The 24,292-nt window shown below is 35.0% G+C and overlaps 1 protein-coding gene across 3 annotated transcripts in view; it reads right to left on the bottom strand.

Annotated features, from left to right (window-relative positions):
- Positions 1-420: 420 nt before the first annotated feature.
- The window catches only part of NOL4 (nucleolar protein 4), a 432,326-nt gene continuing 408,454 nt past the window's right edge, over positions 421-24,292 (bottom strand). For all 3 annotated transcript variants that reach the window (XM_058556965.1, XM_058556968.1, XM_058556967.1), the window contains one exon: positions 421-1,075. In XM_058556965.1, coding sequence (XP_058412948.1) covers positions 882-1,075 — 194 coding nt within the window. In that variant the 3' untranslated portion in view covers positions 421-881. The remainder of the gene's footprint in view (positions 1,076-24,292) is intronic.

The following is a 24,292-nucleotide window of genomic DNA, read 5'->3' on the forward strand; positions in this document are numbered from 1 at the left end:
CAGACAGCAGCGGCAATCCAGGGTAAGCAGCTGTAAGAAACCAAGGTATGATTTTTTTTCAGTGATATGTCTTTATTAATATTAAAAAATTCTGTGGTGAAAACCGCTGTGGTAAAGATGCAGTATTGAGTGGGATGCTTGAGATCAGCACGAGTACAAAAATGCAGGCTTCTCTTGGAAGAGGTTCCTGATGTGACGATTTAAAGAATGTAGGCAAGGATTCTTTTTTTTTCCAGCATCAAGTGTTATTTTTGTAGAAAGAATTTGGAAAGAGGAGAAGGCAAAGGGAGGTGGAAAAGGTACTTACAGTAGTTTCTCAAAACAGTTTTCCCTTAGGACCTATGAAAAAGTTACCAAAGTAAAAATGACAATTTTGAATGAAAAACAAGTTTTCTTTTTATAAAAATTACATATTTTTTTTAAAATACAAGATCCTTTTCATTGTTATATCCTGCAGCAACAAGAAATTTTGGCTTTTTATTTCTTTTTTTGCCAGATACTCAGCTTTCAGTCCAATGAGTCAGTAGCAAATTCCACTAATATTTCAGTTGGATCTTGAACTATTTTTTATACCACAAGCTTCTTCTGTTTTTGATCCTTGAATTAGGAATATACAGCCTTTTTTGCCCCAGATATTTATGCTGACACACTAAAACGAAAAGCAGTAGGCTGATACATTAAAGTATCACAAGTACTTCAGAGGTCAGCGTTCCTTTGAAGCACCTTAACACATCACTCTATGGATCAAGGACGATGCGGCATAATGGAAGTATTTCTCTTAAGACTGTGCAGTAAGACCAGAAGCATCTCTCCTGGGAAATCAAAATGTCATTAGTGGAAACTGCAAATTTAGACCTCAGTGAATAGGATCGTCATTTGACTCAGTTCTGTTGTAAAATGAGATTTTCCAGTTCATCTGCAGAACGTAATAAAAATGCAGCTGATTCTCGATATCCTGCAACGAGCTGTCTCACGGCATTGATTTCAGTTGGACTCAGCTGAGGTCTGGAGCTTGAACTGCTGGAGGATCCTGAGCTGGTTGCCAACTGCCTCTTCATGCTGAGATCGGTGGGTCCTAGAAAAAATAATCACAAAATTAGACACGGACGATTTTTGTTCGAGTACCTTGAACATGAGCACTACATAAAGTACTGCTGACTTAATTCATGTATTCTTTCATGAGAAGCTACTGATATCTTTAATCAAATACATCTGCTCTCAGGAAGACTAACAAGCAACATGATGCAAAATGAGTGGCCAGGTACTCTCTTGGACTCTTTGTCCAGCCTCTGGCAATCACCCCATATTGTGGAAAGACAGTGAAGACCTTCTCTTAACATATCTTTTTTGGAAAATTCAATTTTCAATCCACTTTCCACATGTTGTAGAAGATTCTCTGTAATAGTGTAAAGTGATGGGAATTATAAACATTTTTTACTTGCAACATTCATTCGTTAACAAATAATTTAGACCCCACCAATGCAGAAATCAAAAAATCCTAGATGGTAACACTAATGAAACTCTAGATTACAAACTCCTCAATTGAGAACAAAGGAGACTGAGGACAGGGGAGTTCAACGCCATGTTTAGAGTTCAACAAATTTTAAGTGGCACAATAAGGACATGAGTTGAATATTTTGTTCATTTCAGGCAATGCTTTTTTCCACCAGGCTGATTAGTGTTTAAAAATGTAGACATATTAGACTGGTTTGTTTGAGAAATGTGCAATAAGGAAATGATTAGTACAAACAATACCACAAAGAAGCCAGACTTGGAATACTGCTTTAGGTGTTGTTAAAGCCGCTTCTATATTTATTTGCACAAAACTTTCATGTGTCAATACTTTTTTTCTTACATATATTTAAACCAAATCATATAGTCTGCTTTTTGACAACAGTTTGTAAATTTTTACTTAAAGATTTTTAAATAACTTTATAAAGTTTTTTAATTCAGATATTTGTGTTAATATGCTTTGTATCAATTATTCTTGGATTATTAATAAGGCTTTATTATATACCTGTGTTCACTTTTATAGTTCTTACATATCATTAAGCAATTGGTATAATTATTAAATTTGCAGTAATAAATTTAAGATCCTTGAATAAAATATTACTAAGCACATAACTGAAGGCATGCTCAAAAACTGTAATGATTCTATAACTTGTAAGTATTTTAACAGATTTTTCCTAAATGTATTATAATTTTTCAGATAATATTCATTTCACTAACTAAAATAAAGGATGTTATTTTATCCTTGTAGTTCTCCTTGAGGCATGATGGAGACAGGTCAAGATTCAACCCGCTCTACCCCTAAGGGAGAAAAGGACTCTGTCAGCTAGGAGGCAGATGTCCCATGAGAGGGAAATAGCTTCACTTGGAATTTAATTAGGACAGAGATAAGAAAAGCACACAAGAACTCTGACATCTGAGAGAAATCTATTTCCACTTCTGCCACGGCTTTTCAAAACTTTGATTTCCTAGCAGGCATTAGCTTCCATTTGTTCTGTTGTTTACAAAATCACGATACAGACAAACACAGAGAGAGATGCAGAGATGTTACACATGCAAACAAGAATCACTGAACAAGTATTCAAGCAAATCATTAACAGCAACTAGTTTATTTTGGACGTTCTGAGTGGGTTAAAAACGCATCATGACATAACAGGAGTTCTGGTCTCTGGATGAACCCACTTCAAATTTTGTCTTTCTCCTTTACATTCAAGAGTACCAGTACAAATCTTTACGAAAGAAAATTGAAAGGATTTTCCTTTCAGTTATGTAGATATTTAGTGTCTGGTTGGCTAACTATCATTATTTCATTAGAAGGTGTAACACTTGGTGATGGTTTTGCTGCCAAGCCAAGTTGCTGACTGGCATCCTCAACTGGAATTGAGGAAGGGTGGGGCTAGTGCTCCAATTCTTTGTGGGGTGAAGAAATTGTGATGTTATTCTAATACTGCAGTTTATGGACTAACTCTCCACCTCTGGCTCAAGGATATAAGCTTCCAAACTAAGTCACGGCTTTCACTTCTTTCAGATCATTATTAACATAGGTAAGCTCTGGATAGCTCAGTAATTTAGAAGCCATTCACCCCTCTGTTACTTGTTTTTCTGGAAGAAAGTTGACTTCATTATCTTGGTTTCCTTTGGATCCACAAGATCCAGGATTGAGTATATAAATCAAAACTACAAGGAATTCTTTTTGCTGAGTGTTTATTATTCAAATCTTCAAAGTTATCAGGTTGTGTAGGGAAGCAAAAAAATTAAAATATTCACAAATGAACAAATTATTTAACCAGTGACTACTCAAACAGCCCCTTCTTATTTGTCATTAGTATTCATTTCTGCCTTATTGAGTCAATGTCATACTTGACTAGTTTAGCTTAACCCAATGATGTAATTAGAATGCATATCAATTATAAAGTAAAAATATCAAATTTTATGAAGATGCTGAATTCAATGAAATTCAGGAAAGTATTCTTGGAGACCTGCTCAAATGACAGACAAGGCCACTGAAAAGTATGGTTTGGAAGAGCAGGACCAGTTAACAAGAAAACAAGCAAGGATAAAGCCAATAAATGCTTCAAGAGAAAATGATTTGAATATCAGATGTTAAGGCATATATTCAAGAAACTTGACTAGGACATTTTTATATAAGTATCTACATTTTAACCAAAATGATGCAGACTGACTTTATGTTTATTCTGCGAAGTCAAATAAAAGAGAAAAGATATTTCATGCTAACATACAATATTCTTAGAAAAATTAAGACCCATCGAAACAAACCCTTGATTTATTTTTTTAAGGTTTGGGGGAACATTTAAATTATAAGTGAATACTAATTAAGTGAAAATGTAGATCCATAATTCTTTTTCTTTTTTAAAGTATTAATTGAATACTTTCCCCCTATTTATGGTACATTTTTGGTCCCTGTTTTAATTAGATTCACTTTGTGGTCTTACGTTGGTGTCATTTATCCTCTGATATAGGGCAAAGTTTGTTCTACGCAGAGTAAATTCTTTTTTTAAAGACTTTGGGGGCCAGCCCGGTGGCACAAGTGGTTGGGTGCATGCGCTCCGCTGTGGCGGCCCGGGGTTTGCCGGTTCGGATCCCGGGCACGCACTGACGCACCGCTTGGCAAGCCATGCTGTGGCGGCATCCCATATAAAGTGGAGGAAGATGCGCATGGATGTTAGCCCAGGGCCAGTCTTCCTCAGCAAAACAAGAGGAGGATTGGCAGATGTTAGCACAGGGCCGATCTTCCTCACAAAAATAAATAAATAAATAAAGACTTTGATAACCATTTTTATTATATATACTGGGGGCAAGAGTGCAAGACCCATGAAGGCAGGCACCCTTGGGGTCTCATTCACCACATCGTTCTAGGTATCTGTGATGGTGCATGGCACAAAATAAGGCTCAAATATTTGTGTAATAAATAAACGAGAAGTGCCAGATGCTTTCTGCAGCAGACACTTAAGAAATGGAGAATAAGTGATGTCATTAATAATACCCAATTATGGTTAAAAGAAAACTAATTAGACATAGAACACAATGGATTTAATACAACTTATTCAAGTAATGTTACCTCTAATATATGGGAATATTATTGCCATAAAAGTCATCATCCAAAATTGTGAAAAAAAAATCTAAGTAGAATTGCATATACTAGTACTTTCTACACGAATTGTTGCTAAAAAAGAGAAAAAGTTATTGTCCTTCTCCTAAATAGTCATGTTTGTTTTACTACTACATATTACAATGAGTCTTGAGCTGGGCATAAAATCGGTTCTAGCTGCATGCAACCTTCTCCTACTTTCCCTTCTTCACCTAGAATCGCCAATCCCGAGTCATGCACTCTGAAATGTTTGGATAACTGGCATTTCATTAACAATTTTAAATAAGTGGGTGACATTTTCAGATTCATGCTTTAAAATAAGGGTTGGTAAACCTGTTATACACAGGGCCAGATCGTAAATATTTTAGTCGTTGCAGATCACGAGGCATCTAGGTACTTATATAAAAAGAAAGTAAATTTTCACAATTTTTTTATTGGGATATAGTCGACATATAACATTATACTAGTTTTAGGTATACAACGTAATGATTTGATGTTTATATATATTGTGAAATGATAATCATAGTAAGTCTAGTTAACATCTATCACCACACATAGTTAACAAATTTTTTTTCTTGTGATGAGAACTTCTAAGGTCTATTCTCTTAGCAACTTTCAGACATACAATGTGTATTACTAACTGTAGTCACCATGCTGTACATTACATCCCCATGAGTTATTTATTTTATAATTGGAAGTTTGTACCTTCTGACGACCTTCACCCATTTTGCCCAACTCCCACCCCTGGCAACTACTGCTCTGTTCTTTGTATCTATGAGATTAATTTTGTTGTTTTTTTAGATTTCAAATATAAGTGAAATCACATAGTTTGTCTTTCTCTGAATTATTTCACTTAGCATAATGTCCTCAAGGTCTGTCCAAGTTTTTGCAAATGGTAAGATTTCCTTCTTTTTAATGGTTGAATAATGTTCAATTCTGTATATATATGCCACATTTTCTTTATCCATTCATCCATCAATGGACATTTCAGTTCCATGTCTTGGCTATTGTAAATAATGCTGCAATGAACATGGGTGTGCAGATATCTTTTTGAGTTAGTGTTTTCGTTTTCTTTAGATAAATACCCAGAAATGGAATTGTTGGATCATATGGTAGGGGGGTATTCAAATGTGTCTGATTAAGGATAAAATGTAAACAGAGGCTGCTAACAATTTCCTGTGGATTTTACTGTTTTTCCTTTTTTTTTTTTAAGAAAAAATATCTGCTCTTATGGCGACTTCTAAATGATTTGTTTGGTTTAGTGTTGCAGTGGGAAGAGGCTTTGGCCGACTCCGTGGCGTAGTGGTTAAGTGCGCATGCTCTGCTGCTGGCAGCCCGGGTTGGGATCCTGGGGGCTCACCGACGTGCCACTTGTCAGGCCATGCTGTGGCGGCGTCCCATAAAAAGTAGAGGAAGATGGGCACGGATGTTAGACCAGGGCCAGTCTTCCTCAGCAAAAAGAGGAGGATTGGCATGGATGTTAGCTCAGGGCTGATCTTCCTCACACACACACACAAAAGTAATGAGACCATGTTTAATAAACACCAAAGTTGGTGGTACAGATAAGGGCTGTGGGGGCTCAGAGGAATGGGGGCAGCAAGGGCTACAGTTGTGGGGGAATGAGCAGTGACACCATCTCCCAGCATCTCTCCCATTACTAGGAGAGCAATCTCTCCCATTACTCACACTGTCCCCCTCAGAGGCTCTCAAAAGTCTGGTGGGGACAGCAGAGCAGGATGACTGGCCCCATTTTGCATTTGGGGAAACTGAGTTTTAAACAGGTTCACTGACTTACCCAAAGTCACACAGGGTTCCTGGTCCTTCCTCCTGCACCACTGTGGCCCAGCTCAGAGGAAATTTGAGTAATTGGGCAGGGGAAAATGAATGTACCCACAGGAAGAGCAAGGAAATATGTGGAAACAGACAAGGGTGTAGTGCATGGAGATACTGAGGAGTGCTGGGTAGAGCTAAGTGGGGATCAAGCTAGGGGGTAGTTTTTCTTTTTAAAGCCAGAATTTATTTCTATTTAAAAATGTTCAAGAGACTTTAAAAGACCCAAAGGCCTAAAGATGTCCAGATTTAATATAAAATCATAGGTGAGTGTCTGTTTGTTCCTCCATTGCCAGAACCTCAATTTGATCCTGGTTAATTACATGCCCCAATTATTATTCTAGTTGGGTAGTAGTTATTTCCTCTGATTCCAAGCATCTTTCATAAATGGCCATCAGTCCATGAATGACAAAAAAAGCAATACCAGAAACAATGATGAGATGTTTGCAGATTCTACTTGAACATCCTTGCGTTATTCTTTGAAACCAGGTCCTCTGATTATCAGCTTGGGTAGTTGAGATATGACGAGTCTGATCTGGTATTGGAGTAATGCTAGCCTTGTAAAATGAGTTTGGAAGTATTCCCCCTTCTATTTTTTTGGAAGAGTTTGAGAAGAATTGGCATTAATTCTTCTTTAAATTTTGGGTAGAATTTACCAGTGAAGTTGTGTGGTCCTGGAGTTTTCTCTTTTGGAAGATTTTTGCTTACTGATTCAATCTCCTTACTAGTAGTTGGTCCTATTTCTTCATGATTTTGTTTTTATAGGTTTTATGTTTCTATGAATTTATCCATTTCTCCTAGGTTGTCCAAATTGTTGGCGTATAATTGTTCATAGTAGTCTTTTATAATCCTTTGTATTTCTGTGGTAACAATTGTAATGCCTCCTCTTTCATCTCTGAGTTTATTTGAGTTCTCTCCTTTTTTTTCTTGGTGAGTCTAGCTAAAGGTTTGTCACTTTGTGTTTTCAAAAAAACAGCTCTTAGTTTCATTGATCTTTTCTATTGTCTTTTTAGTCTCTATTTCACTTATTTCTGCTCTGATCTTTGTTATTTCCTTCCTTCTACTAACTTTGGGCTTTCTTTGTTCTTCTTTTTCTAGTTCTTTGAGATGTAAAATTGTTTATTTGAAATCTTTCTTGTTTCTCAATGGAGGCATTTATTGCTGTGAACTGCTCTTAGAAGTGCTTTTGCTGCATCCCATAAATTTTGGTATGGTATACTTACATTTTCATTTGTCTCAAGCTATTTTTTTGATTTCTTCTTTGACCCAATGGTTATTCAGTAGCATGTTGTTTAATCTGTATATATTTGTGAATATTCCAGTTTTCTTGTAATTGATTTCTAGTTTCATACTATTGTGGTCAGAAAAGATGCTTGATATGATTTCAATCTTCTTAAATTTATTAAGACTTGTTTTGTGGCCTAACATATGATCTGTCCTGGAGAACGTTCCAAGTACATTTGAGAAGAATGTGTATTCTGTTGCTTTTGGATGGAATGTTCTGTATATATCTGTTAAGTCCATCTGGTCTAACATTTAAGGCCCATGTTTCCTTATTGATTTTCTGTCTGGATGATCTATCCATTGATGTAAGTGGAGTATTACAGTCCCCTACGATTATTATATTGTTGTCTATTTCTCCCTTTATGTCTCTTAATATTTGATTTATATATTTAGATGCTCCTACGTTGGGTACATAAATTTTGCAAATGTTATATTCTCTTGTTGAATTGACCCCTTTATCATTATGTAATGACTTTCTTTGTCTCTTACTACATTATTTGTCTTAAAGTCTATTTTGTCTGATATAAATATAGCTACCCTAGCTTTCTTTTGGTTTTTGTTTTCATGGACTACCTTTTTCCATCCCTTCACTTTGTGTGTGTCCTTAAATATGAAGTGAGTCTCTTGTAGGCAGCATATAGAGGGGTGTGTTTTTGTTAATCTATTCAGTCACTCTATGTCATTTGATTAGAGAATTTAGTCCATTTACACTTAAAGTAATTATTTATAGGCATGTACTTATTGCCATTTTGTTAATGGTTTTCCAGATGATTGTAATTCCTCTGTTTCTCTCTGCTTCTCTTGCTCTCTTCATTTGTGATTTGATGATTTTCTGTAGTTGCATGCTTAGATACCAAAACCAAACAAGGACACCACAAGAAAAGAACATGATAGGCCAATATCCCTGATTAAAATGGATTCAAAAATCCTCAACAAAATATTAGCAAACCAAATTCAGCAATACATTAAAAAGATCATACACCATGATCAAGTGGAATTTATTATAGGGATGCAAGGATGGTTCAACATCCACAAATCAATCAATGTGATAAACCACATTAACAAAATGAAGCATAAAACTATATGATTATCATGGGGCCAGCCTGGTGGTGTAGCAGTTAAGTTCACGCATTCTGCTTTGGTGGCCCGGGGTTTGCTGGTTCGGATCCTGGGTGTGGGCCTACTCACCACTCATCAAGCCATGCTGAGGCAGCATCCCACATCTAAGAACTAGAAGGACCTACAACTAGGATATACAACTATGTACTGTGGCTTTGAGGAGAAAAAGAAAAAGAGGGAGATTGGCAACAGATGTTAGCTCAGGGCCAATCTTCCTCAAAAAAAAAAAAACTATATGATCATCTTCATAGATGCAGAAATACCATTTGACAAAATTCAACAGCAATTTATGATAAAAACTCACAACAAAGTGGGAATAGAGGGAAAATACCTCAACATAATAATGACCATATATGACAAGCCCACAGCTAACATCATACCCAATGGTGAAAAGCTGAAAGCTCTTCCTCTAAGATCAGAAACAAGAGAAGGATGCCCACTCTCGCCACTTTTATTCAACATAGTATTAGAAGTCCAAGCCAGAGCAATTAGGCAAGAAAAGGAAATAAAAGGCATCCAAATCATAAAGGAAGAAGTAAAGCTGTCTCTATTTGCAGAAGACATGATATTACATATAGAAAACCATAAAGACTCCACCAAAAAAACTGTTAGAGCTAATAAGCAAATTTAGTACAGTTGCAGCATACAAAATCAATATACAGAAATCTGTTGCATTTCTAATAATGAACGCTAATAATGAACTATCAGAGAAATTTAAAAAATAGTCCCATTACAATTATATCAACAAGAATAAAATACCTAGGAATAAATTTAACCAAAGAAGTGAAAGACCTGTACACTGAAAACTGTAAGACATTAATGAAAAAAATTGAAGACACCAATAAATGGAAAGATATTCCATGCTCATGGAATGGAATAATTACTATTGTTAAAATGTTCATACTACCCAAAGCAATCTACAGATACAGTGCAATCCCTATCAAAATTCCAATGTTATTTTTCACAGAAATAAAACAAACAATCCTAAAATTTGTACGGAACCACATAAGACCTCAAATAGCCAAAGCAATCTTGAGAAAGAAGCACAAAGCTGGAGGCATCACACTCTGATTTCAAACTATATTATGAAGCTATAGTAATCATATAGTAATAGCATCCTATTTTGGATGCTATTGGCATAAAAACAGACACATAGATCAAGGGAACAGAATAGAGAACGCAGAAATAAACTCATGTACATATGGTCAATTTATGACAAAGAAGTCAAGAATGTACAACGGGGAAAGGATAGTTTCTTCAACAAATGGTCTTGGAAAAACTGGACAGCCACATGAAAAGAATGAAACTGGATCACTTTCTTACACCATACACAAAAACCAAGTCAAAGATTAAGGACTTGAATGTAAGACCTGAAACCATAAAACTACTAGCCGAAAACATAAGCGGTAAGTTCTATGACATTGGTCTTGGTGATGATTTTTTGGATTTGACACCAAGAGCAGAAATAAACAAGTGGGACTATATCAAGCTAAAAAGCTTCTATACAGCAAAAGCAACCATCAACAAAATGAAAAAGCAACCTACTGAATGGGAGAAAATATTTGCAAATAATGTATCTGATAAGGGGTTAACATAATATAGAAAAAACTCATACAACTCAATAGGAAAAAAACAATCTTATCAAAAATGAGCAGAGGATCTGAATAGACATTTTTCTAAAGAAGATGTACAGATGGCCAACAGGTACAGGAAAAGGTACTCAATATCATTAATCATCAGGGAAATGTAAGTCAAAATCACAATGAGATATCATCTCACATCTGTTAGAATGGCTATTATAAATTTTTACAGAAGTTTTATGGACAAACTCAAAATACAATAACAATTGAAACATAATGTATATATACACATTAATATATATATTTGGAATACAGGTCCACTCATGAGAATGAAATTCTTTTTCTTAGGAGAGGGGATAACATTTTGCTTAATGGGGTTCAAATTTAATGTTCCCTGTCATCAAAATCCATTGCAATAGTTTATCTATTAATGTGGATATGTACAGAGATTTTATGTATGTCATCTTTGAAACTACCTTTTTTATGCAGATAGGTATTTCCAACTACTGATATCAGTCAACAAGAATATGATTTTGATTGAGTATATTCATAACTTGGAAAGCATTTATAGAATCCTATTAGATTCTTCTCTTGAACCTTGCCTTTAAGCATGTCAACACATTGCAGATTAATTACTTCCAATTGAAAGTTAAGCTGGAAGCTCTTTAATTGAACAGTGAAAGAACTTTGAAATATGGGAATTTACTTGGCACTTGCATCAAAGTCCAAAAAACATTGCTGAGCCTGTAGTGTGTGTTCAGTAAGTATATTCACTGGAAATCTGTGTGGGAATGGAGATTTAACTTCCTGTTTTAAATGGAAAGTTTATAAAGCAGCTAGCCATTACTTGTGACTCAAACAATGTTGGGCATCAGCAAAATGGCTTTACCGTAATATAAGCGTCATATATAAGCACCGTTTTGCCTTGTAATTTTAGACTGAATTCATCAGGAATCATTGGGAATTCTTCAGGAAAAGCTATTTCCGTAGCCATTCAGTATTTGATGATAAAACTTGAGGGCAGTTGTTGTTTTTCAGAAAAATTTCAATCTTAGCTTTGACCTGAAAAAATCTGCAATAAAACTTTACCACTAAGCCATTCAACAGCTGTGTGGTCAGACAAGGTAGGATATTCTGATTCTATTTCAGACAGAATTTCACAGAACTGGCGATTAAATGGATGAGAACAAATGAAGTTTAAAGTCGATCCTGCTGTTTCAGTAACGCATGATAGATTCAAATGTTTTCCACAATGTACCTGCTGAGGAATAGTTGAAAGAATAACCATATGCCTTATGTTTTAACAAATTTGTAAACTTGTCCAAATAAACGTCTTTCTGCTTGACACGTCTTAGCAGATTCCACTTCAGGTTTTACTGAATTAGCTTTTCTTAATTTTGAAAATATTGATTCCATTCATACCCTTCATAGGTGCTAATTCTTTTGTCACTTCAATCTCATCATTGATTCCTCAAATAAATAACAACAGAGCAGTATCAATAATATCTCATACTATTAAAAGATGAGGAAAACCACTTGAAATCAGTTGCCTTTTTCATTGACTCTTACCAATATCTCAATCTCTTCAATCCTTTAAGCACTGTTTTTGCCATAATGTTAATAGTCAAACAAGTTTATTTTCTCTGGACACATTTCTTCAGCTGCTGCAATCAGATACAATTAAATAAACTCACCATCAGTAAGTAAAGTGACTTTCCCTTCTTGACTAATACATGAGCCACCCGGAAATTTACTTCAGTTGCAGGCTCATTTACATTTTATATTTTCATCAGATGTTTAATAAAGGTATTTTATTAATATTTTCATACTTTTCTGCCAAAGGGTGAAAAAAATTAACTATTATTCTTCAGCATCTTGGCTAAATTAGCTAACGTATGCAAAGCATCCAGCACAGGGCCTGGGTTACACATTACTAGATTCAACATGCGAATGAGTACATTTATATTCACAAGGGGTTGCAATATAATTTGCCTTTTTAATACTGTTCTTTTTTTTTTTTTAAATTATTGAACAATGGCTTTATGCAGCAATTAAAAATTTTTAAAAAGAGGCAAAATTAAAATTTTATATTACAGATAAAAGTCAGCTTTCTAAACTGTAGGTAATAATTGTAGGGAAATCCTCTTTTCCCTAGATGTAGATAGAAAAATAAAAGAAATGGATATATTATCTCCATTGTCCACGGACTTGCTTCTCTTATGTTCTTTAGCTTGGAGAAGGGTAGTACCATCCACCCAGTTGCTGAAGCCAGAAACTTGAGAGTTATCTTCAACTGCTCCCCATCTCTCACTGCTGCAGCAAATAGGCAACTTCTTCCATGGCTGTTTGTTCTCTTCCCCACGTAGCGCAACAGATTCTTTGTGCCTCTTGCCTAGACAACCACAGTATCATCACAGATCTCCAGAATTTTAGAATCTCCCTCCTCGAAACCATCTTCCACATTGCCGTCATAGTTGTCAACCCTGGACCCAAATAATAATAGGTAATTTTTCTGCTGTTTGCTTCTAAGACCTACAGGAGAAAGTTTAACTATGTAACAGCCTCTGAAAATGCCATGCCTTTACTTAGGTTTAGTATGACTGTTTTTTCTTCTCTGCCTGGCAAATTCCATCTCTTCTTTTAATCAGCTCAAATGTCACTTCCTCTCTGGCTCTGCCAGCATTTCTTTACCCTTCTCTGTGCTTCCAAATAAATGCATTCTGCATACACCCCTTTTATGATACTTATTATATTCTACTAGCCAGCTTAACAATGCTTATTTAAGACTTATCTATATCTCGCCTTTTTTTTTTTTTAAACCATTCCAGCTTTTGCTTAAAGGAAGCAGAGTACTATATGGGAAGTCAGAAATCCATTTTTTAATACTGTTCTTGATGATAGGATTATAGTAGCATCACAAAATGTATTGGGGTGCTTTCCATTTCTTTTTCTTTTCCCCTTTTTTAGAAATGTTTTTCTAAAATGAAGATTATCTAGTTCTTTTTTTTTTTTTTTTGTGAGGAAGATCAGCCCTGAGCTAACATCCGTGCTAATCCTCCTCTTTTTGCTGAGGAAGACCGGCCCTGAGCTAACATCCATTGTCAATCCTCCTCCTTTTTTTTTCCCCCAGAGCCCCCCCCAGTAGATAGTTGTATGTCATAGTTGCACATCCTTCTAGTTGCTGTATGTGGGACATGGCCTCAGCATGGCCAGAGAAGCGGTGCGTCGGTGTGCACCCGGGATCCAAACCCAGGCCGCCAGCAGCGGAGCAAGCGCACTTAACCGCTAAGCCACGGAGCTGGCCCTATCTAGTTCTTGAAGTATTGGTAAAACTCATTTGTAAAACCATCTGAGTCTGATTTTTTTCATGGATTTTTATAATACTGATTCAATTTATTTAATCATTATAGGTTCATTTGGGATATTATTCCTTTTTTGAGTCAATATTGGTCAATTATTTTTGTAAAACACAATATACTTAAATTTAGAGATACAAGATTAGCATAAAGAATATTTTAATTTTTTCTTTTATTTCTTTTTTGTTGTTCTTATTTTATCCTTCCTTTCTCTGCCAAATATCTTGCCAGATATTTTTTAAGCTCTTTCAAAGATTCTGCTTTTGATTTTGTTGGTCTTTTCTATTGCTTCTTTGTTTTCTATCATTTTTCTACATTTATTTTCTTCTATAGTCTATATTTTCTCTGTTCTGTTTCTAACTTATTAATAATAAATTAATAAATGTGTAGCTTATTAATTTTCTATTTTTTTCTAATGTGTGTGCTAAAATACCACTTTAGTTCCATCTAGCAAATTCAATATCTACTGTTTTCATGTTCATTAATTATAAATATTTCTGAACACAATGCTTCTTTGTCACCATTTGCTTAAGTGGTCAATATGTCTGAAAGAATGTATATCAGTTAGTTGGAGGCAAGTTCCAGATATAGTCATTAAATTAAATTTTAACTATTTTTTTCAAACCAAAATGATTTCCTTTTCTAGCCACCACTTTCTGAGAGAAGTGTATTAAAAGTCTATGGCTATGATTGTGGATGTGTGAATTTCTTCTTGTAATTTTGTTAATTTTTTAATTAATTTTGAGGTTATGTTATTGGGGCATATAGTTCCTAGACAATTGCCACTTTCTGGTGAAATGTTCCCTTCATTATTAGGTAACAAATCTTTTATGCTCCAAAGCTCTTGTCTTAAAGCCAAGTTTTGACATATTAGTGTGTTACACACACATTCACATATGTATTAAAATTTCCTTTAAATACTTCTAAAAGATTGTTTTGTATAGGTCTTTCTTATCAAAATGGAGCTATATTTTATTTATGCATCTACCTAAGAATCTGTCCTTTAACAAATAATGGATTACAACAGAACTAGATGAGGTGTTAAGAGAGAAGGTCAGATGCTATAGTTCAGTGGGAACTGTTTGTCTCCTCTGGAGTCTATATCAAACTGAAGCCATTTTCAACCAATTAGGTCTAAATGTAAGTCTACTATGATTGTGCTTTCAAGTACTTAACTCCTCTTGACCTTGTCAAATTTACTCTTCTCTACTTAATAAACACTAATTAATCAACATTAGATTCCCAGGGAACAGGGTGTTTATCTATAAAGCACGTATCAAGTTTCTGAGATACAAATTCTGTAGATATCTAAGAAACCACAAAAAGCAAGATATATATCACTGTCAAGGCCAAGTAGCTATTTAAAGCATTATGCAAGGGAGAAAAGAAGAGTATATGGATCACCCCTCTTCTCTTCCCAAATTATGTCTTTTGTCTAGCAAAACTAAGGATCAAACACTGACAGCAATTACAGGTGGAACTGGATCTCCATCATAATATATCTCCCATGCTGATTTGAAGGCAGTTTTGATTGTTTATTTTCAACTGTAATTGTCAATATGCCATACATTAAAAAAAATTATATATGATTGTTCTGAGACAAATTTAACTGAGTCTTTGTATACTTCAAAATGCAATTCTCTTGGACCTGCCTTTAAAAATTCATATATTAAATTTCCCCTTCACCAGGTCTTCCTATATTTCACCTTTTTTTCCATTGTCTTAATCCACTTGTTTTATTTCATTTTTCCCACCCAAATGCACCCTGTTTTCTTTTTTTTTTTTTTTTAAAAAGACCAAAGAGAAAAATTGCAGTTGGATATCTCAGCATTTTTGTTCTCATCTCAATGAGTTTTTCTACACAATTAATTCGAAAAGACTCAGTTATTTTTCTTTTTGGCTTTTCTAATCTTTCCTCTACTTATATTTGCTAATTCCTGGTACGCAGCTCTAAACTGCCTGAGTTTATTCAGTGTTTGGCCTTTCCACTTGAACTTCAAATTCAATATTTTGTAGAGACCTGACTAATCACTCTGATAAAGTGTAGGATGACCTAAAAGTATGAGTCACTGTCCTAGCAGAGACTGAGAAATTTGCGAAGGGAAAGACTCTTAGCATGCTTCTGTTTTGTGCCTATTTTTGGCTTGTGGAAAAAGACACAAATATTGTAGCAGAGAAAGAGAAGAGTTACTTTCTAACTTCAGTGGAATCAAACATACTACATGAAGACATAATGAATATTGTATTATTTAGGGGTTTATATATTTATATATATGTATATATATTTTAAGTAACAGGAAGCAATCCCTAAAAACCAAAATAAATAAATCAATAAATGGATGCTTTGGGTTTAAATTTTTTTATTTTTTTATTTTTCAGGGAGCTCATGAGGTCAAAAATATCAAAATTGCTTAGACCCTTGGATTCTGCTTTTTCTGGCCAATGTCCAAGTCTTAACTTTTCAGGAATTTCCAAGGATTAGTAGGAAGCGTAGTAAACAAGGGGCATGATAAGATAAAAACCTCCCAAATGCCCTCAGGAAAGACTAAATATTTGATTTATTCCTTTACACTTTTATTTTGTTCCATTTTTAAGAGAACAAAAAATCAGTAAGCCACAATTTTTAAATGTCAGTTGTAGAATGTATCTGTTTATGTGTATTTATTCAATCTATTTCAAGGAATAACTGGAACCACTTGAAAGATGTAAATTAGATGGAAGCTCTACCTGGGTTAAAGCACTGATAACTCAAGTAAATAGTAAAAACCTAATGTATATGGACTTGGACCAGATTTCGTCTGCAAATGATGAAATCTCATTTATTATACACTTAAAAAGATGTAGCATATAGCAATAAAATTATAAGACTAGCAAGTGGAAAACCTGGGTTCAATCCTAATGCAGAAAATTTCTAGCTATATGAATTTAGGCAAATCATTTACCTTCTTTGAGATTCCCAATATTACTGAATAATACCACTACTTTTGTCTATTTGTCATATTATTGGAGCAGGGGAAATAAAATTATGAATGTTAAATGGTCCAATAAGATCTTTTCTTAACTGGGATCATACCTTTACGTTAAGTTCTTAGTGATAATAAAGGATTCAGGGATTATTTATGTTAAAGTCTAAGGATTTATTCAAGTTGATATGATTCGGTTTAGTCAAGGTTCTCCAGAGAAACAGAACCAACAGGGTGTGTGTGTGTATATATATGTAAATTATATATATGTAATAAGGAACTGGCTCACTTGATTATGGAGGCTGGGAAGTCCCAAGATCTGCAGTTGGCAAGCTAGAACCCAGGAAAGCTGATGGTGTAGATCTAGTCCAAAAATTGGCAGGCTCAACCCAAGAATTGCTGACATCTCAGTTCAAGTCCCAAAGCAGGAAAAGACTGATGTCCCACTCACTGGGACATCAGTTAGGCACAAGGAGTTCCTTTCTTAGCCTTTTTGTTCTATTCAGGTCTTCATTCGATAGGATGAGGCCAACATTAGGGAGGGCAATCTGCTTTACTTAGCCTACAAATTCAAATGTTAATCTCATTCAGAAATACTTTCCCAGACATACCCAGAATAATGTTTGGCTACAGGTCTGGACACCCCATCGTCAATCAAGTTGACAAATAACCATCACATTCATATATGTTATTCAAGATAATTTCCCCTCTGATGCCAATAGTGGGTATTCTAAATTACCTTTAATGTTTTGCGATAGTTATCTAAGACATGTTTCCCATAAGATAGATGCCTGTTTTACAAATAAGAGTTGCTTTTTATTCTATATGCTCAATGGCAATATGAATTATTTTAAATTCTCAGATATTAAACACACACCCACACACAGTGTTTATACCACAGTGATTAAAAAACTTAGGATAACAACAACCATAGCAGAAATATTGATGGCTCATGAGGTAAGACATATGTGAATTAGTGAAGTAATAACCCCTCTAGACTTGGGATTACTAATAAATAACAATCAAATTGATATTTAATAACTATAATATTGTAATATTGCAATAATACAAAAATCTAAAACTGGCTCTCAGCTTGGTCATTATGTTAGGCAGTAATTTTTAGTAAAAATTGCTTAAAATATGGTAGAATAGTTAATTTGTGTCACTGTTTTAAAGGACAAAATTCGAGAACTTTTTTCTTTTTTAGCAGCTTTCCAATATTCTCATCACTATCAGTAACTCAAACAATATGTAGGTGTCTGACATCATTTCTATTCACATGTTTTAAATCCCTCAAAGTTCACTATAAGAAATAATAGTTATTGAAATCATATTAAGGATAAAAGATAATTGTAGGATCCTATATATATGAGTTTATAAGTTTTATATTTATAGAACAAAGTACAGATGAGATAATTTTGCCTGATTTGTTTTAAAAATCCTCACATCTTTCTATGATTTTGGTGCAAAGAGTCTCAACAAATTTTAATCAATACTTATTTTAAGAAGATGTTTAAATGGTATATATCCAAGGTAACTTTTACACTTTTTGTCTTGGAAGTGTGAGTGAAAATGGGATGGGTAGATCCTGCTACCTCTGCAGTATCCATTTTTCTCTTAGAGTCTAATAATTAAAGATTAAGAAGAAGAGAAAAAATACTAACTTTGTGAAAAAATAAATGATAGAAGTCTAGCAAATATTAAACTATAACTAAAACTAAATCAACTCTATTGAATCATTAAAATGAAGCTAAGGTCAGTAAGCATGGCTATTCTGTATGTTTAAAAAGAATATCCAGGAGTGACGTCAGCATCATGGCAGCTTAAGCTGCTCCTCCTTTCTGTCCCCCTTTGTGAACAATGCATTAGACACCCATCCATGAACAGAAGCACCTTTGTGGGGAATGTAGGATCCAGCACTATATGCCAGGGGACTCAGGAGGAGTCTTGCCACCCTGTGCATCCAGTGATAGGCAGACAGACTTTGGTATGAGCTGTGGAACCAGCAGAGCCAGCGATCCTGCCCCAACTCCTCTCACTGAGGCTGGGAAAAAACCTGGAGCGTGCTGATCTGGGCAGACACCCACAGAAAAGAGAATTTGCAGAAATCTTGCCTTCCCAAGGGGAGATTCTAACATGTCATTGAAGCAAAATAAGAAGTATGAGTTTGATCGCAGTGGAGATGGTAAGAGGAATTTTCCCTGTGTTCCACCACCCCCACCAAGGCAACACTGCACAGGACTAAATTATCCAGTGGTGGCGACCTCTCTAGTGGACAAAAATAGCAGTGAGTGCCTGGCTATCCCAGTTGTACAGGACGCTGTTAGAGAAACCTATTCTCTCCAGCAACACCCAGAGGACTGAGGCAGGACCTCCATAATGGGGGCAAAGGAGAAGAATGGGAAAGAGGCAGATAAAAATATCAAAAGGCATTAAAGGGATGCAGTTCCTGCTGACTGCACTCAGTACTTTCACAAGAAGTCAGCCCATGAGCCTCTGAGAGTACCTCACCCAAGTATCTCCCCACTGGGTCCATTGGCACCCTCAACACCCCGAGTACTAAACCCACACCTCCTCCCACTATGCAGCCTGCTCCTTGTGCATGTTCCTGAGTACAGTGGAGAGAGCAAGTCCAGTAAATGAAGTGCTATCAGAAAAACAGATCAGGATCTGTGCGCAGGGGAGAAACCGCAAACTTGAGCTATAGCGCCACCTTCTGGAAAACTCAGAAGGCAAAGAGAACCCCAAATATAACAGCACCAATTAATAGTATACTCCACCTTAAGACAACAAGTAAAGTTTTACGGAGGTATCTGCTACTTCAAATGTGAAAGCAGCAATGCAAAACTATAAGGAATATGAAAAATAAAGGAAACAGGTCATCACCAAACGATAACAATAATTCTCCAATAACCAAACTCTGAGGCATAGAATTTTGTGATCTAGCTGATAAACTATTCAAAATAGCTGTTTTGAAAAAACTCAGTGAACTACAAGAAAACCCAGAAAGACAATTCAACAAAATCAGAAAAAAAAATACATGAACAAAATGACGTATTTACCAAAGAGACAGAAATCATAAAGAAGAACCAAACAGAAATTCTGGAGTTGAAGAATTCAATGAATGAAATGCAAATCACAATAGAAAACATCTGTAGCTGAGTAGAGCAAAAAGAAGACAGAATAAGTGAATTAGAGGATGGAAATTTTTAAATAACCCAATCAGAGCAGAACAAAGAAAAAAGAATGAAAAAAGAGTGAAGAAAGCCTATGTGATCTATGGAATTCCATCAAAACAGATATAGTTAAGCATCGTTTAACAATAGGAATACATTTTGAGAAATGTGTTGTTAGGTGATTTTGTTGTTGTGCAAACATCACAGAGTGTAGTTACACAAACCTAGATGTTATACTACTATACACCTAGGCTCTATGCTACTAATATTATGGGACCACTGTCATATATGTAGTCCATCGCCAAGCAAAACACTGTTATGTGGCACATGACTGTATTGGAATAATTAGGATTCCATAAGGAGAAGAGAGGGAGAAGAAGCCAGAAGGTTTATTTAAAGAAATAACAGCTGAGAATTTCTCAAACCTGGGGAGAGACTTGAGCATCCAACTTCACGAAGATAACAGATCACTTGCTTATCTCAATGCAAAAAAGACCTTCTCAAAGATACATTATAATGAAACTGGCAAAAATCAATGATAAAGAAGAATCCTAAAAGCAGCCAGGGAAAAAAGATTGTAAACTACAAAGGAACCTTGACTAGGCTATCAGTAGATTTCTCAGGCCAGGAGAGAATGGAATGACATATTCAAAGTTTTGAAAGAAAAAAACTGCCAACCAAGAATACTTTTTTCTGGCAAAGTTATACTTGAGACAGGAAGGAAAAATAAAGATTTTCTCAGACAGACAAAAGCTGAATGAGTTCATCACCACTAGACCTGCCATGTAAGAAATGCTGAAATCAGGTCTTCAAGCTGAAAAGAAAAAAGGCTAGTCAGTGACTTGAAAATATATGAAAGTATACAACATGCTAGTAACACGAAGGTAAATATACAGTCAGATTTAGAAAATTCTAATTCTGTAATAGGATGGTGTGTCAACCATTTAATTTAAACATAAGTATAGCTACTATAACTCAATGAATACAAAATATAGAGGTAAATAATAACATCAAAAATATAAAGGGGGGAGTAAAAGGGTGAAACTTTTGTAGGCGATTGAAGTTAAGTTGCTATCAGCTTAAAATGGGCTGTTTTTATCCATGAGATGTTTTATATAAGCCTCAGGGTAACCACAAAGCAAAAACCTAGAGTAGAGTCACAAAAGATGAAGAAAGGGGAAACAGAGCATACCACCACAGAAAATCACCAATTTACAAAGGTAGCAGAAAAAGACAAAAAGAAACAGTTGAAATAGAAAACAACCAGAAAGCAATTAATAAGATGGTATTAGTAAGTCCTTACCAATGATAACTCTAAATGTAAATGGATTTAATTCACTAATCAAATACCACATTGTGGCTAGATGGATAAAAAAGCAAGACCCAACTACATGCTATCTATACACATAGGCTCAGAGTGAAGGAATGGAAACAGATATTCCATGCAAGTAGAACCAAAAGAAAATGGAGTTAGGGATACTTATATCAGAGAAAATAGACTTTAAGCCAAAAACTGTAACAAGAGACAAAGAAGGTCATTATATGATGATAAAAGAGTCGACTCCTGAAGAAATATAACAATCATAAATATATATGCACCCAACATTGGCACACTTAAATATATTAAGCAAATACTAACGGATCTGAAGAGAGAAATAGACAACAACACAATAATAGCAGGAGTCTTCAATACCCCACTTTTGGCAATGGATAGATCCTCTAGACAGATGATCAACAAGAAAACATTGAACTTCAACCATACATTAGAACAAATGGACCTAACAGACATTTATAAAACATTCCAACCAACACCAGCAGAATACACATTTTTCTCAAGTGCACTCAGAATATTCTCTGGGATAGATCATACGATAGGGCACAAAACAAGCCTTAGTATATTTAAGAAGATTGAAATGATATGAAGTATCTTTTCTGATCACAACAATATGAAACTAGAAATCAACAACAAGAGGAAAGTTGGAAAATCTCCAAATATGTAGAAATTCAACAACATACCCCTGAACAATCAATGAGTCAAAGAAGAAATCAAAAGGGAAAAATATATATATATATGTCAGGGCCAGCCCCGGTGTCCTAGTGGTTAAGTTCAGTGTGCCCCACTTTGGTGGCCTGGGTTCAGTTCCCAGACATAGACCTACACCACTTATCTGTCAGTGACCATACTGTGGTGGCAGCTCACATACAAAAAGAGGAAGATTGGCAACAGGTGTTAGCTCAGGGCAAATCTCCCTCAGCAAAAACAAAACAAAACAAAACATATCAAAACAAATGAAAAAGGAAACACAACATACCAAATCATATGGGATGCAGCAAAAGCAGTTCTGAGGGGGAAGTTTATAGTGATAAATGCATGTGTTAAGATAATAGATCTCAAATAAACAACCTAACTTTACACCTCAAGGAACTAGAAAAAGAAGAACAAACTAAGTACAAAGTTAGCAACAGGAAGGAAATAACAAAAATCAGAGTGAACATGAATGAAATAGGGACTAAAAAAATAATAGAAAAACAGCTCAATGAAACTAACAGCGTTTTTTTTTTTTGAAAAGATAAACAAAATTGACAAACCTTTGTTAGAATAAGAAAAAAAAGAGAGAAGACACAAAATCAGAAATGAAAGAGGAGATGTTACAACTAATACGACAGAAATACATAGGCTCATAAGAGACTGCTATGAAGAATTATATGCCAACAACATGGACAATCTAGAAGAAATGGATAAGTTCGTAGGAACATACAACCTGCCAAGATTGAAACAGGAAGAAACAGAAAATCTGAATAGACCAATAATGAGTAAGGAGATTGAATCAGTAATTAAAAACCTCTCAACACAGAAAACACCAGGACCAGATGGCTTCACAGGCGAATTATACTACATGTTTAAAGAAGAATTAATGCCAATCCTTCTCAAACCTTTCCAAAAAATTGAAGAGGAGGGAACACTTCAAACTCATTTTATGAGGCAAACATTAGGCTGATACCAATGCCAGATAAAGACACTACAAGAAAAGAAAACTATAGTCCATTATCTCTGATGAATATAGATGTAAAATTCTCAAAAAAATATTAGTAAACTCAATTCAGCAATACAGTAAAAGGATTATATACATCATGTCCAAGTGGGACTTATCCCTGGGATGCAAGGATGGTGCAACATATGCCAACCAATAAATGTGATATACCACATTAATAGAATGACAGAAAACAATCATATCATATCAATAGATGCAGAAAAAAACATATTTTCATGATAATAACCCTCAACAAATTGGTTATAGAAAGAACAAACTTCAACATAATAAACACCATATAGGACACAACTAACATTATACTCAATAGTGAAAAATTGAAAGCTTTTCCACTAAGATCAGGAACAAGACAAGGGTACCCACTCTCACTACTCTTATTAAACATAATACTGGAAATCCTAGCTAGAGCTATTAGGCAAGACAAAGAATAAAAAGCATCCAAATCAGAAAGGAAGAAGAACAACTGTCATTATTTGCAGATGATATAACCTTATATATAGAAATTTCTAAAAACTTCATCAAAAAACTGTTGGAACTAATCAACAAATTCAGTAAAGTTGCAAGATATAAAATCAACATCCAGAAATCAGTTGTGTTTCTTTTTTTTTGGTAATAAATTTGAATTCTATAAGAAATGTGAAACCATTGATTTTTTTTCAGTTGAATTTATTTAAATGAAAAAAGTTGTGGGGGCTGGCCCCATGGCATAGTGGTTAAGTTCATGTGCTCTGCTTTGGTGGCCTGAGATTCACTGGTTCAGATCCCAGGCATGGACCTACACACCACTCATCAAGCCATGCTGTGGTGGCATCCCACATACAAAATACAGGAAGATTGGCACAGATGTTAGCTCAGGGACAATCTTCCTCAAGCAAATACAGGAAGATGGACAACAGATGTTAGAGCTGATCTTCCTCACCAAAAAAAAATGTTTCTATACACTAACAACGAAACATCTGAAACAGAAATAAAACTATCCCATTCACAATAGCATAAAAACCAATACCTAGGTATAAATTAACCAAGTGAAAGATCTGTACAATGAAAACTACGAGATCTTGATGGAAAAAATTGAAGATAAACAAATGGAAAGATATCCCATCTTTATGGATCAGAAGAACTAATATTGTTAAAATGTCCATTCTACCCAAAGCTATCTATAGATTCAACAAAATGCCTATCAAAAGTCCAATCGTTTTTTACAGAAATAGAAGAACAATCCTAAAATTTGTATGGAACCACAAAAAGACGCTGAATAGCCAAAGCAATCATGAGAAAGAACAAAGCTGGAGGTATTACACATCTTGATTTCAAAT

Source organism: Diceros bicornis, chromosome 16 (genome assembly GCF_020826845.1).
Source record: "Diceros bicornis minor isolate mBicDic1 chromosome 16, mDicBic1.mat.cur, whole genome shotgun sequence".
In the NCBI taxonomy this organism is placed as follows: Eukaryota; Metazoa; Chordata; class Mammalia; order Perissodactyla; family Rhinocerotidae; genus Diceros; species Diceros bicornis.